Source organism: Coregonus lavaretus, assembly GCF_964263955.1.
Source record: "Coregonus lavaretus genome assembly, chromosome: 11".
NCBI classification, from domain to species: domain Eukaryota; kingdom Metazoa; phylum Chordata; class Actinopteri; order Salmoniformes; family Salmonidae; genus Coregonus; species Coregonus lavaretus.
The window spans coordinates 34951495-34969522 of NC_139998.1; the positions used below are offsets into that span (position 1 = coordinate 34951495).

General features: G+C 39.1%; 1 protein-coding gene across 2 annotated transcripts in view; it reads left to right on the forward strand.

Annotated features, from left to right (window-relative positions):
* Nucleotides 1-303: 303 nt before the first annotated feature.
* Nucleotides 304-18028, forward strand: part of LOC311137309 (guanine nucleotide-binding protein G(o) subunit alpha) — a 110378-nt gene continuing 92653 nt past the window's right edge. The window contains exons 1-2 of one of the 2 annotated variants that reach the window (XM_084171736.1): nucleotides 304-747; nucleotides 927-969. In XM_084171736.1, the coding sequence (XP_084027862.1) occupies nucleotides 630-747; nucleotides 927-969 (161 nt within the window). In that variant the 5' untranslated portion in view covers nucleotides 304-629. The remainder of the gene's footprint in view (nucleotides 748-926; nucleotides 970-18028) is intronic. The other variant, XM_084171735.1, reaches the window with a different exon arrangement.

Below are 18028 nucleotides of genomic sequence, written 5' to 3' on the forward strand. Positions count from 1 at the left end.
GCAAGCCAATTATGATTTAATAAGATCACACCTAGCCCAACAACAGACAACCTGGCTTGCGGCTTTTGCATAGGTTATCAGAGGAAATCTGACAACTGTAAATTTACCTGCTCTGTTACAGAAATCCCTATCCGAAAAGTGAACCACTGTAGAATAAATACAATTATTTTGACTTGAGACTGTCAAACAGGCAGTGTAACCGTACTCTGCCACAAGGATGGTTGCTCGAGCATGCTCGCGTTAGTCCTGACGTCAGCGAGATTTTCGTGCGGATCGAAGCGCACTCTCCCTCCTCCGTCCATTGTGAGTGGCAAGCTAAACGATGCGAGCGGTCGTAGCTGTCGCCGCCGCCCAGTAGAGTTTCCCCGCCCGAGGACCAAGCACAACGACAAAGAGACCGTGTGAGCGCAAGATACGAAGGCAAGTCCTTTTTTTTCAAACAAGTGTCAAACGTTGTCGTGGCGGATTTTTTAATGCTTTAACCAGTCACCGGCAGAGCGCGAGGGAGAACGAGAGCGAGTCAGCCTAGAGACGGATAAGGAAGAAATAGGGGGGAAATAATTGCTTGTATATTTTGGTCCTCGCCAACCGTTACTTTGGATATCAAGAAGATCCGAGGTTGTGTAGCCATGGGATGTACACTGAGCGCCGAGGAGAGAGCGGCTTTGGACAGGAGCAAGGCTATCGAGAAAAACCTCAAAGAAGATGGAGTCACTGCCGCGAAAGACGTAAAACTACTCCTGCTGGGTAAGATGCTTCCGGAGGAGGGGTGGCCGGCTTCTTGGCTGCTTGTCCATAGTCTGAAGTGTCCAAATCACACACATGCTTTCTGGTTACATAGCCAGACGCTCATCTGACTATGAATATATATTAAAACCACAACATTGATGTACTTTACACCCCCTTGTCTATTTTCATCCCTCCAGGGGCTGGGGAGTCAGGAAAAAGTACCATCGTGAAACAGATGAAGTAAGTGTCACGGTCTAATAATTATTTGCATTGAATGTGTGTGAAGGATACGCATGAAAGGCTAAACACGCACACACACACGCAGGGGGCTAGCGTAGGCTTTTACTAGTAGCTTGAGAAAAGGTTGATTTGGTATGCCACATTTCCAAATATGTTTTACCTTTACTGGTGAGAAGAGCTTATTGACTTAAACCAACAGCGTTGCGGGTTAAGGGAAAATATCGATGAGCTGTTCACAAAAATGGTGCTGAAATCGGAACCTGTTTTGCCTATACAGCTAATGCACGTTTTGCCTATACAGCTTTCACTGACAGCTTGTGTCAGTCTGTAAATTATTAAACCGTGCAATGACCAGTTCCGAGAATACACCTCTTTCAATTCGGCATGTTGTATTTTATTTCCCAAATATGTCCCCTGTCCCTTCAATGTCTGATCTCGTGGCGTGCAAGCAGGCTGCTTCATAATTTAGAGAAATATTCATGTTATAGGCTATAAATGTAACCGGGGTATATATTAAGACTAGAGAGTTTTTGTGGGAGATATCTGCTGGTTTGAACGTTTGGGTGCTGTCAATGGCAAATTAATTGATTTTGTGAAGTCAACCCAAGTGATTGATAAAGGCTACAGTGAGCTCCAAAAGTACTGGGACAGTGACACATTTTTTGTTGTTGTTTTGACTCTGTAATCCAGCACTTTGGATTTGAAATGATATAATGACTATGAGGTTAAAGTGCAGACTGTCAGCTTTATTTATTTATATTTTTTACCATATCGTGAACCATTTAGACATTTCAGCACTTTTTGTACATAGTTCCCCCATTTTATGGGATCAAAAGTACAGTTGAAGTCGGAAGTTTAAATACACCTTAGCCAAATACATTTAAACTCAGTTTTTCACAATTGCTGACATTTAATCCTAGTAAAAATGTCCTGTCTTAGGTCAGTTAGGATCACCACTTTATTTTAAGAATGTGAAATGTCAGAATAATAGTAGAGAGAATCATTTATTTCAGCTTTTATTTCTTTCATCACATTCCCAGTGGGTCAGAAGTTTACATACACTCAATTAGTATTTGGTAGCATTGCCTTTAAATTGTTTAACTTGGGTCAAACGTTTCGGGTAGCCTTCCACAAGCTTCCCACAATAAGTTGGGTGAATTTTGGCCCATTCCTCCTGACAGAACTGGTGTAACTGAGTCAGGTTTGTAGGCCTCCTTGCTCGCACACGCTTTTTCAGTTCTGCCCACAAATGTTCTATAGGATTGAGGTCAGGGCTTTGTGATGGCCACTCCAATACCTTGACTTTGTTGTCCTTAAGCCATTTTGCCACAACTTTGGAAGTATGCTTGGGGTCATTGTCCATTTGGAAGACCCATTTGCGACCAAGCTTTAACTTCCTGACTGATGTCTTGAGATGTTGCTTCAATATATCCACATAATTTTCCTTCCTCATGATGCCATCTATTTAGTGAAGTGCACCAGTCCCTCGTGCAGCAAAGCACCCCCACAGCATGATGCTGCCACCCCCGTGCTTCACGGTTGGGATGGTGTTCTTCGGCTTGCAAGCATCCCCCAGTTTTCCTCCAAACATAACGATGGTTCTATTTTTGTTTCATCAGACCAGAGGACATTTCTCCAAAAAGTACAATCTTTGTCCCCATGTGCAGTTGCAAACCGTAGTCTGGCTTTTTTATGGCGGTTTTGGAGCAGTGGCTTCTTCCTTGCTGAGCGGCCTTTCAGGTTATGTCGATATAGGACTCGATTTACTGTGGATATAGATACTTTTTCCTCCAGCATCTTCACAAGGTCCTTTGCTGTTGTTCTGGGATTGATTTGCACTCATCTCTAGGAGACAGAACGCGTTTCCTACCTGAGCGGTATGACGGCTGCATGGTCCCATGGTGTTTATACTTGCGTACTATTGTTTGTACAGATGAACGTGGTAACTTCAGGCGTTTGGAAATTGCTCCCAAGGATGAACCAGACTTGTGGAGGTCTACAATTTTATTTCTGTAGTCTTGGCTGATTTCTTTTGATTTTCCCATGATGTCAAGCAAAGAGGCACTGAGTTTTGAAGGTAGGCTTTGAAATACATCCACGGGTACACCTCCAATTGACTCAAATGATGTCAATTAGCCTATCAGAAGCTTCTAAAGCCATGACATCATTTTCTGGAATTTCCCAAGCTGTTTAAAGGCACAGTCAACTTAGTGTATGTAAACTTCTGAGCCACTGGAATTGTGATACAGTGAATTATAAGTGAAATAATCTGTCTGTAAACAATTACTTGTGTCATGCACAAAGTAGATGTCCTAACCGACTTGCGAAAACTATAGTTTGTTAACAAGAAATTTGTGGAGTGGTTGAAAAACGAGTTTTAATGACTCCAACCTAAGTGTATGTAAACTTCAGACTTCAACTGTATGTGTATTAAAGTAGTCAAAGTTTAGTATTTGGTCCCATATTCCTAACACGCAATGATTACATCAAGCTTGTTTCAGAATATTTTCTGTCCGATAAAAATCAATGGTAAATAATGTATTGTGTAATTTTGGAGTCAATTTTATTGTAAATAAGAATGTTTAAACACTTCTACATTAATGTGGATGCTACCATGATTACGGATAATCATGAATTAATCATGATGAGTGAGAAAGTTAGAGGCATAAATATCATACCCCCCCAAAAATGCTAACCTCCCCTGTTATTGTAATGGTGAGAGGTTAGCATGTCTTGGGGGTATGATATTGCGTCAAAACAAACCGCAAATGCATCCAACAATTTTGTGGAGTCAGAAGTTTGATGGAATTATTGCTTGCTAGGAATATGGGACCAAATACTACACTTTTGACTACTTTAATACATATACAGTGGGGAGAACAAGTATTTGATACACTGCTGATTTTGCAGGTTTTCCTACTTACAAAGCATGTAGAGGTCTGTAATTTTTATCATAGGTACACTTCAACTGTGAGAGACGGAATCTAAAACAAAAATCCAGAAAATCACATTGTATGATTTGTAAGTAATTAATTTGCATTTTATTACAGCCAAAACAACAAAAAATGTGTCACTGTCCCAATACTTTTGGAGCTCACTGTAACTGATGAATGTTGAAGATGAAATTAAATTGTTCTCAAACACACTTATGTAGGCTATTTGAGCGAATAATTGGGTGGGAACTTCACACAGAAAATTTGATTTGCCTGCCTTATAGCCAACACCCTTTCTTGCCTTTTAATCAATCAATCAATCATGCCATTTCAGATATTCAACTAATTAAGAATTCAGATTAATGTTATGATGGCTGTCATAACATTAAATGCTTCTTACAAATGGGCAGGTTTCCACTAAATTCACCAATTTAGTATTTTGTTTCCTATCAGCTGCATCCGATTCAGTAACAACTGTCACAAGGTTGTAATCTCTCGTGGACAGATGCGCTGGCTGTCCAAGATTAGAAAGGTTGGATAGGGTCTAATTTCCAACCCATGAATGTGCACTCTACAAAAGCTCCACTCAATATTGTTGCTAGCAGTTGCCCCCCAAAAGTGTACCATCTGGGTTAACTTGGTTGGGTCTACTATACGGGTGTCATCCCAGATTATTTATATATATATATATATATATATATATTTTATTTTTATATTTTATTTTTAAATACTTAGAATTAATGTGTATGTTGGACATTATGACAACCTGAACCTTCTTGCCATCCAAGTGGGAGGATAAACCCACTAGTACACCATGGAGTACATGTACTATCTGCATAAGTACAATTTCATTACTAGGTGATAGGGTTGGGCGGTATCCAGATTTTCAAAAAAGGTTATTGGGTATCTATTCCCAAAAATGCTAACAAAATTAGCACAAGTAATTTCATAGAGGCTGCTAGTTAAATATGCTAACGAGCGCAAACGAAAATAAATGAATTGCAAAGACAGGCAATCCAGCTCATAAAGTTTTGAAGCATGCTTGTCTGAAGGAAGAACAGTACTGGCTCTCCAGCAGCGGAGTGGAGAAAAAACGCAAGGAAATCAAGATAGCTTTCTGCCGTGTTTGAGAAGTGCTAACACAATATGATGCCCCATCACCTTATTAATTCAGCCACTTACTTAGATAGAAAGTTAAACTTCGGGGTCGTGTTAACACAGAATTCTGTATTTTCCACGCAGGAAAAAAAGAAATATCTTGCTGCGTTTTGTAAATGTAGATCTAAAATGCTTATTGGAATTTCTGCTCGGCATCAGACTAATTGTGTGCTTGAGTTGCACTTCTAAATTAGAATTAGAATTCACAAACTGCATTCTATCAGCAGACAGCACCCAGCCTATTTTTCTCAGGTAAAATGCTAGATTAACTTTAAGCAAAACATTGGGAAATGTAGCTGGCTACATTCTTTATATGATAGGTGTAAACATTAGAAATATGATGGCCATGCATCGTTTTTGAAAAAAAGACCTTGCTTTTTCATTGTAAGCTCATTTACTTGTGTGGCTGCCAGCCAAATAGTGTTGCACTTCTGTTGTCATCTGATGAAAAGGAAGCTATTTCCTGCCGAATGTACTAATGTATTTTCTGTGAAGAAAAACTATAGTTGCACGTCCCTAATCACTCTATTCAACCAAAATAACCCACTGTTGACTTTCAATATAAAACTCAACCCTGTCAATACACAACTGGACTCACCTGCTCCCGCTTTCTCCCGTTGTGCTATTTACAAACAAACCCGTGACTGGCTCAACTATTCTGGGGAACTACAGCAAGCTTCATAATGTAGTCTATTTCAGAAGAACAGAATAGCATACTCTGAGTTGTCCTTATGTTAGGCCCTGATATGGTTATGCGATATGGCTGTGAGTTACACTAGTTCATTTAACGGACAAGATTTGCTTAGAATTCCGTGGCATTATCTTTTATTATTTTATAGTATGAAGAATAACACTTAACATAGCTGAATACAAAATAATGTATATTTTTTCTTCAAACGATCTCCAAGGTAGTGCGCACATGCGTCTATTCTGTGTTGAGCGGTTAAGAAAGAAAGATGTCCTCCTATATGCTTAATTTAGAGTTATTTATACAACTTCAGTTGCGATACAAATGTTGGGCTATATGTTTTGATTTTTGATACATTCTAAGGCTGCATGATGCGACTATAATGATGATTTGAAAAAAGTTGCATGAAAGGCATGAGCTCTGATTTGTTTCTTGTGCAGGCTGTACACACTTCATCAGTCTCTCATTCACAATTTGACAAGCACTTGATCATATTCTCACCAGGCCTCGAATTTCCCGGCGGCATCCCCCTTGTGTGGCCGTAATGCCCCCTAAAAGAATCCATGCCTTTTGTGGCCAAAGTGGCCTTTGTGCCCTTGGGCTGAATATAATGATTATAATTACCTTCTCTTGGCTGCCGTGCTCTGATGCACCTCTCACTCACTCTCTCAGATATCAAAATTCTTATGAGCCGATGCCCGTCACGTGATCGGGTTCTTCTCACAGCTAATAAGAAGTATGCTACAAGTGAAGACAGACACATTGGGGACGCAATGCGTGCGTCCCTCTTATCGAATTCGGAGGCGAATACTTTTCGTCAGCCAACAAGATGAGTAGGCCTAACGAACCGCAAAAGCACTAGCTTATGTCTACTATCCCCCATAGTACAAAAGTTGACCTATTCTATTGGTCAACTTGTCCTTCTGTGCAATAAATACATATTCCAAACATATGCTGGGACAGTTGTGGGATATGATAGATCCCAAATTAGTACATCCACTTGCATCAAAAAACCTTATAAAAGCAATGAGGCTAATGTAACAGATCAGAACGTTTAGCTTAAAATGTTGATAAACTATTAGGCTATTTCTTCACATAAGCGCAGCAATGCACACATGGCAGTAGGCTATAAGCGCAAATGTTCCAAAATGAAATCAAGTAGTGGGAAAACGCTGTTCTCAAAAGTGACCACAAATGCGATTATACATGTAATGCTTTATTAGAAAGGTGCATTTTTATGGTGAAAATTATTTTTCCCAAACTTGAAATTCATGCCAGTTAGGCTCTACACCGGTTGTAACGCAGATTAATGTGCTTAATTTTAAGAAGTTATTTGGCCACTTTAGTTATGATACAAACCGTATCAAAACATATAGGCCTATAGGCTAGGCTACATGAGGTGTGCAACTATGATTTGAAAAAGATGCACAAAAAAAATGTTTCTTGCCTTACAGTACACGCTGGGAATCATTCACAAGTGATAATACATCATTCACAAGTGATAGGCTAATATTGTCACCTATCAAACTATTATTAATTTAATGTTGTCTTTACATATACTAAATAATATATATGTGTGAAATTAGTTTTGATTTAGAATGGACCATTATCGTGTACCTGTCTTGGAAAAGGGGCATGGGAAAAAAATATACATGTAATCTATGCACTTAAATAGTGAATGGAGGACGCTTATTTTGTGCCGGCCAGGTAGGGTATACTCCTGTTGCAAAGCGAAGCAATGTGCTTAATATTAGGAAAGTTGAAAAATAAATATAGTAGGCCTAGCCTATAGAAAGCTGATGGGATCCTCTTTTTAATAGAGGCCATCAAAACTCAGTTTTCTCACGCAATTGCATAGCCTGTAGGAATGTTGCGCAACACGAGCTCATGGGCTCTCATTAAGTTGCCGTGACTAAACGGTCACGTGGAATTTGACTGCGGTCATGACTCGTGACTGCCGGTGTGGCAGTCACCGTAACACCCCTAGTACTATATATACAAAAGTATGTCGACACCCCATCAAATTAGTGGATTCGGCTATTTCAGGCATACCCGTTGCTTACAGGTGTATAAAATTGAGCACACAGCCATACAATCTCCATAGACGAAGATTGACAGTAGAATGGCGTTACTGAAGAGCTCAGTGACTTTCAACGTGGCACAGTCATAGGATGCCACCTACTGACTTATTTTCCTGTAGTCTATTTCTGACTATTGTGTAGACCGAGAAGATATGATCGATACAGGCTCTGGATTTACAAAACACATTTTCTTCTTCCACCAGAATGTTTTGATCCTCCAAAAAAGTAATTAATCTACTGTTGAGGATGGATGAATATACTGTAATTTATGGACCGTACTTACCGTACTTAGTAAACGTATGCCTCTGTAATAAATATTTTGAAGATTTAGCAATGAGATTCACTATGAAATTGTAACAAGTGGATGGCTGTATACTGTACTCAAAACAACTTGTAATTAATGTGTACCTACATAGTATATTACCTACATAGTGCATTACACATCCTGGCAACCTGGACCTAATTTTGAAGCTTCTAGAAGCGCCACCCAAGTTTTAAGGTAAACACACTAATACATCACAGACAACATATCTGTAACATCTCCATAAGTACAATGCTATCGCTAGTTGTTACACAGGATTTAGCTATTTAAAGTAACTTTATAGTTAGTTACCTTTATAATTACCATACTTACTCCTCAATACCTAGTGAAAATACCTACAAACAAAAGATGAGCTTTTACTTTAGTCAACTTTATTGCAACATGTTAAAAGACCTTACATTTCTTAGAAAATAAATATTTTTGTTAGATTAATAATTTGATTAATTAGAGGCAGGCCTACTCAATAACATAGCTAATTCAAAAAAATGGGATTGTCTTTTTATTAGGGCTGACCCCATTTAGTCGACTGGTCGATTGTTTGGTCAATAGGCTGTTGGTCGACCGAGATTGTTTTAGTCGAGCAGTGGCAAATATAGGCTATATAAAAAGAATATGGCACATGAGACACCTGTCTGATTCACGCCTGTCTGAGTGGACTAATCCATTGCGGAGGCAGTGGGGGTGGCACACCAGTATCACCAGTAGTACATTTACCGTCAATTACATAATTTCTCATCTACGATTGTTTGGTTACGGTAATTTCTGTTAATGTATTCAATATATTATTATTACAGTCTTACCGTTGTCATTGTAGGAGTGGACACGTTGTTTGCAGAGCGCACATCCTAGGCTACACTTGTAATAGAAAAGTTTTGGTTTATTTAATTCCATTTACGAGTTTTTGTAATCTTTAGTAAGGACACGCACTTGATTATGCATAAAACTAGGCCTAGGCATCCTGGCCTGCGTGCAAATGTAGGCCTATAAATGTGCACATTTGGGGATCTGATACTATTTCTGATTGTCTTAACTCACCATCACTGTGGAGCTTCTCAAAGTAATTTTTTCTTCGCCTTAAACAGTAAGTAAACAAAGTCTGTTTTTACATCCATTGAGAATGACAATTGTTCCTCAACATAGCCTATTTGAAAAATCTTTACAGCTCACTCCCTTTCGATAACAACTCAGCATGAAAGGGTAAAAAATGTCATGCTCTGGTTGGGTGGAAACGTCATAATATAGGCCTACCTGATTACTTCTTATCCCTTGCGCAAATAGCCTACAGCTGTGTCTGTCTGTCTGGAGCTCACTGGGGCAGGAAACTCTGAGGGCCCAGAATATTTTATACAATGTTGCAGTTTGCTAGCATGAGCTTCGGGGCTGACCAAGTTAATCGTTGATACAATGTTTCAAGCTCCTTGCAGACAGGCCATGCGTAGCCAATGTGATTTATAGGATATTTATTTTTATCAGGATATTTTCTACCTTCGGGCTGCAATGTTTTTATTTGTTCACTTTATATAGGCTATTTTTACATATTGGCAATGGCAATCGAAGTTACTTTTAGATTTGTACCATTTTCATTTAGATGGAGTTTTGATTAACCACATGACATTGATTTTGAGATATGAAGACCCTATTATAAATTAAATTAAACTGTTCCATGAAAATGTGCATATGAAAATCATAACTGGTACGCAGATCAGTAGAAATGTTATTAACTTGGTACTCCAAATGGAAAAGGTTGCCGACCGCTGGTGTAGCCTATTACCGGCAACTTCAGGAGCTTAAAGGCAGAATCTGGACAGCAGCAGGAGGAGGAGGGTAGGGAACAGGTTTCTTTCTTCTGGTTTTTGATCTCTGGCTCCCTCTTTAGTAATTTGTGTGTCTTAATTTTTTATCGCAGCGCTTAAAGCATCTTACAAGCTCAGTAGCCTACATCTAGCTGTTGTTTTTATAAGTAAGTTTCTGTTTAAGTTGTTATTCAGCACTGTCAACACTTTGTGCAACACCTTTATAAGCCATAAAATGTGCATACTCCCTACTTCCACTCACGCTGCAACCAGCACTGTGCAGCAGCAATGAATGAGTATAGCAAAGTGTTACGATAAGCTTGCGTTCTTAATATTAGTGGCTTGAGTCTTTTCTCTGGCCATAGGAATAACAACATGAATTTGTGCATGAGGTAGAAATAATGCAGTGCGACTTGAGTTTTGCCATCAGCTGGAAGACTGTCCCCTTTTCTCAGCGGAGGGAGAGCGGAGGGACGATCAGAGTCGTGTGAGAGGCAGCCTCACCTCTGCTCTATCCCATCCCTCCCTCCCTCCCCTCAGACTGACCATTAGTCCAGTAAAATAAAATAAAAGCAAATTATTATGCTCACTCAGCTGTGCCTCAAGTAATACAACACATTATCAGTGTGATCACATACAATTCTGAAAGATAATTTCAAAATGGTTTGAGAAGAACAACATTGGCAGGGCAATTCAAGCATAGCCAATATGTAGTGATAATGTATTTGGCCTATAGCCTACTGCACAAACCTCATTGCTACAGAACTGTTTTTAATAGGTTAATGTAGCACAGGCTTATGTTTTTTGAAGTTTAAAAAAATAATTTGAGCGGTGGATCTCAGCTTGCTTTTGGAAGTGATCTTGACTCAGAAAAGGTTGGTGACCACTGCCTTATAACATGCTGGGTGTGTCTCACGTAATACCATTGGGGTACGGTTACCACAAGAACAAGGTTCAGGGAAGATAAGACCAAAGTCTGTGCTAGTTAGTAGCAACCATACCATTGCTATTTGCCAGCTTTATGTAGCTAGCTAGTCAAGGATAGAAAAAGGGCCGGTTCCAGGCATAAGCGACATAAGTGGCCATTTAGGGCCCCCCGGCCTCCAGTGGGCTCCCCGACCAGTCAAAAAAAAACAATAATTATTATTATTAAAAAATAGGAACTCAGTCGGGGTCTCAACCTTACTATTGAGAGGAATAATTTTGTTAGTCATTCTCACTAATATGTTAGTCATATTAATATGGCATAAGTCATTACAAAATGTGTAGAATTGAAGGAAATGTGCTTAAAATAGGTAGAGTTGTAGGAAATTAGCTGTAAAAGGTAAAGGTTGGATCCCCGCACAGCCAAATAGAGTATCTAGATAATTTTTCTAACCTCTCTGGATTAAAACCAAATTATGATAAATGCACCATATTGAGTATATATAAAACTTTTACATTACCATGTAGTTTACCAATAAAATGGTCTGATGGTGAAGTGGACATACTCTGTATTTATATCCCGAAAGAAAGAAATGCTCTCACTACAATACATTTTAATAGAAAGTTAGATAAGATTTTGCTGCCATGGAAAAGACAACATCTATTTGTGGAAAAATCACCCTGATTAATTCATTACTCATATCCCAGTTTACCTATTTACTTATAGCCTCGCCTACACCTTTTTAAATTATATGAGCAAAAATTATTTAAAAAAAAATATATACATTAAAGCACTGGTCCTCACACTAAAGTCTTCAGTCATACAAAAACTATACTTAAATCCGAACTGGTTCTCTAGCAGATTAGTAAGAATGGCTCACCCCTTGTTCAAGAATGGCATTTTCCCCTTCATTCAGATTACAACCTTGCACTTTCGGTTATTTGAAAATGAAATAATCTCTAAAATATCGCCATTTTTAAAACAAGCAATAGAAAGCTGGTTGCAATTTCAGTTTAATACACCAGAAAAGACAGAACAAATATTATGGTTAAACTCAAATATACTAATTGATAAAAAAAATATACAGTGTAATCTTTGTAAATGATATCATAAATAGGACTGGTGGAGTTGTTACTCATGCGGTTAACAAACAAAAATATATGGAAATGTCTGCTCTATCCAAAATTACAACCAACTGATTGCAGCATTACCACAAAAATGGAGGAGGCAAGTGGAAAGGGGAGAAGGGAAGGAACTTGTCTGTCGGCCCTGCATTAAAGACCAAACTTTGCTAAAGAAAATTTTGATAAATGAAACTGGTATACTTTTTTATTTAAGGACCAAAGAATGAACAGCTGCGCCTTACAGGTTGTAAAATAGTTGAGGACATTTTCGATGTACCGATTCCATGGCACATGGTTTATGAACTGATACACAAAATTACGCCGGATTCAGATCTTTCAGTTTTTTTATTTAAATTATTATACAAAATTCTTGCAACCAATAGACCATCCCAGCTCTGTAGGAATTGCAACATTTACTTGGAGCTTACTCTGCAAATAGCACTGTTGGGTGATTTTAGAAGTCATAGTCATTCGATCAATAATATAATAATACTCTTAGCAAAATGTTTTATGTTTAATTTACAATCTGTAGAAACTATGAGAATAGAAAGGTTCAGAACTTTTTTTAACATCACAGCACAGTGGAAAAATATATGGCAGCCTGAAATCAAAACTGGATGGTCTTCAGAGATAGATGGGAGGGGTTGTGGGTAGCTGAAGGCTGGGACTAAAAACAAACAAAAGATAACTAATGTAAAATATACTGTCCGTAAAATGTATATAGTAAGTATATAACTGGAAGTAGAAGCCTAAGTATTGTTGTCCATTAGTGTACTCCAATTAGGGAGGGGTGGTAGGGTTAGGGGAAAATAATAAAGAAGGAAAATATATTTTAAAAATATATATATATTTACAAAAATATATATATATGAGGAAATGATGCAGACCATTACATTGATAGAAGCCACAATCTATCTGCAATATTAAAGCTGATCTACCGCCTAATACAAATAAATAAAATAACTAACTAAAAACTAACTAGGTTTCCCCTTTTATCTGTGGATTAATTGTCAGAGTAGAGAACACACAATTTTGTGTGACTCAAAATAGGTCAAAATTCTACAAAGATCCAGCAAATAGATTTCAGATAAAGTAACCGAATGTTTAACTCCCAAGACAAATTTGCTAGCCACAGCAAGCTAGCTAAATGTCCATGAATGTTTCATATGTGTTTCGACCGAACCAGGTTTTCCTCTAGGATTTTGCCTGTGCTTAGCTGTATTCCGTTTATCTTTATCCTAAAGAACTCCCTAGTCCTTGCCGATGACAAGCATACCCATAACATGATGCAGCCACCATTATGCTTGAAAATATGAAGAGTGGTACTCAGTGATGTGTTTAGTTGGATTTGCCCCAAACATAATGCTTTGTATTCAGGACAAAAAGTGAATTTGTTAGCCAAATTATTTGCAGTATTACTTAAGTGTCTTGTTGCAAACAGGATGCATGTTTTGGAATATTTGTATTCTGTACAGACTTCCTTCTTTTCACTCTGCCATTTAGGTTAGTATTGTGGAGTAACTACAATGTTGTTGATCCATCCTCAGTTTTCTCATATCATAACCATTAAACCCTGTAGCTGTTTTAAAATCACCATTGACCTCATGGTGAAATCCCTGAAGTTTCTCTGAGTTAGGAAGGACGCCTGTATCTTTGTAGTGACTGGGTGTATTGATACACCATCCAAAGCCTAATTAATAACTTCACCATGCTCAAAGGGATATTCAGCGTCTGCTTTTTTCTACCAATCGGTGCCCTTATTTGCGAGGCATTGAAAAACCTTCCTGGTCTTTGTGGCTTAATCTGTGCTTGAAATTCACTACATGATTGAGGGGCCATACACATAAGTGTATGTGTGGGGTACAGAGATTTTTAAATTCAGGCTATAACACAACAAAATGTGGAAAAGGTGAAGGGGTGTGAATACTTTCTGAAGGCACTGTATATCTGAGAGATATAAGGAAGCTTAGAGATATACACTACCGGTCAAAAGTTTTAGAACACCTACTCATTCAAGGGTTTTTCTTTATTTTTTACTATTTTCTACATTGTAGAATAATAGTGAAGACATCAAAACTATGAAATAACACATATGGAATCATGTAGTAACCAAAAAAGTGTTAAACAAATCAAAATATATATTTTATATTTGAGATTCTTCAAATAGCCATCCTTTGCCTTGATGACAGCTTTGCACACTCTTGGAATTCTGTCAACCAGCTTCACCTAGAATGCTCAATTAAGGCGAGGCATCACAACCTAATAGGGTAATTTTTTCCCTTAATCATATCACAATGAACTTTTACCAGTTGAATATAGACACCAATATAATACCTTTTTGTTTTACAACTTTTCTGAAATATGTTATGAATATATGCAAATGAGGCATCTCATTAAATATGTGCATATTTGCATATACCGCAAATAAATGTTTCTGGACACTGGATGAAGTTACCCTAAATGCATTCCAGGTGACTACCTCATTTCATTTTGTTAAGACCCTCCAGGACTTGTATAGAGCAGATTGTGAATATATAATTTTTTCTCATTGTAGGATTTTTTATGAATTTATTTGCAAATTATGGTGGAAAATAAGTATTTGGTCACCTACAAACAAGCAAGATTTCTGGCTCTCGCAGACCTGTAACTTCTTCTTTAAGAGGCTCCTCTGTCCTCCACTCGTTACCTGTATTAATGGCACCTGTTTGAACTTGTTATCAGTATAAAAGACACCTGTCCACAACCTCAAACAGTCACACTCCAAACTCCACTATTACCATGTCCTTGTTCAGCCACGACTCTGAGAAACATAGGATTTTACAGTTCTTCAGATCACATTTATAGGATAGTCTCGAAAGGAGCTCATCCAGTTTATTCTCCAGTGATTGCATGTTCGCCAATAGAACGGTGGGTAGAGGCGATTTATCCATTCTCTGAAGTAGTCTCGTCAGGTATCCCGCACGCCTGCCTCTATACCGCCGTCTCCTCCTCCTTCAAGGGTCAGGGATTTGGGCCTGGTCCAGGATAATCAATATGTCTTTCACCTCCGACTCATTGAAGTAGAAGTCCTCATCCAAATTGAGGTTAGTGATAGCTGTTCTGATGTCCAGAAGCTCTTTCCGGTCATAGGAAACGATGGCGGAAACATTATGTACAAAAAAAGTTGAGATCAGCGCTAAAGAAATAGCACACCTGAAAAGTTTACAAAAACACATTTACTTGAAGAACAGTGCAGATGCAAAGTTTGGTAACAGAATGCCGGCACAAACCGCACAAGACATCACTCTGTTACCGTGGAATTTCCCTTTTATGGTATGTCCCAGAGGACAGTCCCAAATGTGAATTAAAATCTAGCTACAATGCAGTGCCGAGATGACAAGCTTTGGAACACTGTGTGGAGAGCAGACTGTGTGAAGACATGTGGGAGTGTGGAACCAGCATGCTTTAGTAGGAGCTGATTTGCTTCAATTACTCATTTCTATGGGGAAATGTGCAAGGGACAATACAAATAGACACCATAAAATGTAATTGTGTATGTTCTCATCTGGATGAGCCTGTGTAAAGAGAGGGCTAGGAGGACCAATGTGTGGCCAGGCTGGGTGGCCTAGCTGCCCTGGGCTGGGTAGAGTTACTGGGTGGAGGGGTGAGGGGGGGGTGGTACTGTGGTTGGGTGGTAGGAATACTCCCTCTCTCTGCCTTCAGAGGAAATTCTGACTCACTGAGCTGAGCTGACATACAGAATGTACAGATGTAGCGTGGCACATTGCTGTGTTGGGAAACTCTGTTCTGTAAAGTCTGTATTGAACGTCCTCCGTCACTGCTATCTCAGTCACTAAACTCTGGACACTCCCCCATGCCTACTCTACCTGCTTTGGTGTCAGGTTCCATGTCCGCTCTCATCTTTTCAACGTCTCTCTTTTCTCCATGACATAGACTGACCAGGTGAATCCAGGTGAAAGCTATGATACCTTATTGATGTCACTTGTTAAATCCACTTCAATCAGTGTAGATGAAGGGGAGGAGACAAGTTAAAGAAGGATTTATAAGCCTTGAGACATGGATTGTGTATGTGTGCCATCTAGAGGGTGAATGGGCAAGACAACATTTTTATGTGCCTTTGAATGGGGTATGGTATTAGGTGCCAGGCGCACCGGTTTGTGTCAAGAACTGTAACGTTGCTGGGTTTTTCATGGTCAACTGTTTCCCGTGTGTATCAAGAATGGTCCACCACTCAAAGGACATCCAGCCAACTTGACACAACTGTGGGAAGAATTGGAGTCAACATGGGCCAGCATACCTGTGGAACATTTTTGACACCTTGTAGAGTCTATGCCCTGACGAATTGAGGCTGTTCTGAGGGCAAAAGGGGGGAGTGCAACTCAGTATTAGGAAGGTGTTCCCAATGTTTGGTATACTCAGTGTATATGTCTATGGTGTATGTAGGCACCTGAGCTGAGCCATAAGGGAAACTGGGCATCTACCACCCCACTATCAGATAAGGGGGGCAATGGTTGCGTTTTCTCCCCCACTTTTGATCTGAAATCACCATCACCAATGTTCCCTCAAACAAAATTAGGCACTGAGCAAATTTCAGGTCTGCTGAGCGGAAACTTCGATGTGAAAATTCAGTGCAACGTCCAGCCCGCGTTTACTGTGAACACTGAGGCTGTAACCACTTTAAGTTACAGTTTCAAACAGTAGTCAAGGCTACTGTGGCTATTTGATCATAATGTAGGCCTACCAGAGTGACCTACCATAAAAAAACAATGGAGAAAATGCGTCCCATAACATTTTAACATGGAAATAGCTGTTCAATCATTAAGCCTACAGTAGCAGCCAATGTGTGGTGTTCAATGTAGGCCTACATTCCATGAGACTTTCGGAAGAAAAACATTCAGGGCTTGTTATGCACTTGACTGAAAATGTTGTTGGGTTGTTTGATGCAAGAAACCACTTTACAAAATAAAATGCATTATTATTCCCATACCATTATTACAGAAAATCAGACAAATTATGCTACTGCCTATTTGCTACTTAGCTTATTCAAGCCTGTCTCAAAATACAACATTGCCCCTTTAAGACAAAAAAAAGCTCTTTATCCGACTCGCTTTTCAAAGATGTCTAGAAATGTATACATTTTGTGCTCTTGTAGGAAGCAATCACTCCGCCATTGCTGATTACAGATTCTATAACTGGGCTACTAACTTGCTAACTAGCAAAGGATATGAAAAAATGTGCACACATGGCTACATGCAGCTCTCGCTTTGATCTCAAAACAAGCAAATCTACTCACGACCGCTAATGCTGTAAACCAGTGTTGTAGTAGTCTGGTCTCGGGACCTCGGATACATTTGTACTTGGTCTTGACTTGGTCTCGGACAGGGAGGACTCGTAATTTCTCCCCGAGACCAGCGGAGTGTAGAAACCTCATAATTATCAGCTTCCATTCAGTCAGCGAATAAAACCGCTTCGCCAGGCCAAATATATGCACTCCTTTCTTGAAACATTTAATATCTTAACAGCCTATATATACAGTACCAGTCAAAAGTTTGGACACACCTACTCATTCAAGGGTTTTCTTTATTTTCACTATTTTCTACATTGTAGAATAATAGTGAAGACATCAAAACTATTAAATAACACATATGGAATCATGTAGTAACTAAAAAAGTGTTGAACAAATCAAAATATATGTTATATTTGAGATTCTTCAAATAGCCACCGTTTGCCTTGATGACAGCTTTGCAGATTCTTGGCATTCTCTCAACCAGCTTCACCTGGAATACTTTTCCAACAGTCTTGAAGGAGTTCCCCCATATGCTGAGCACTTATTTGGCTACTTTTCCTTCAGTCTGCCGTCCAACTCATCCCAAACCATCTCATTTGGGTTGAGGTCAGGGGATTGTGGAGGCCAGGTCATCTGATGCAGCACTCCATCACTCTCCTTCTTGGTAAAATAGCCCTTACACAGCCTGGAGGTGTGTTGGGTCATTGTCCTGTTGAAAAACAAATGATAGTCCCACTAAGCCCACACC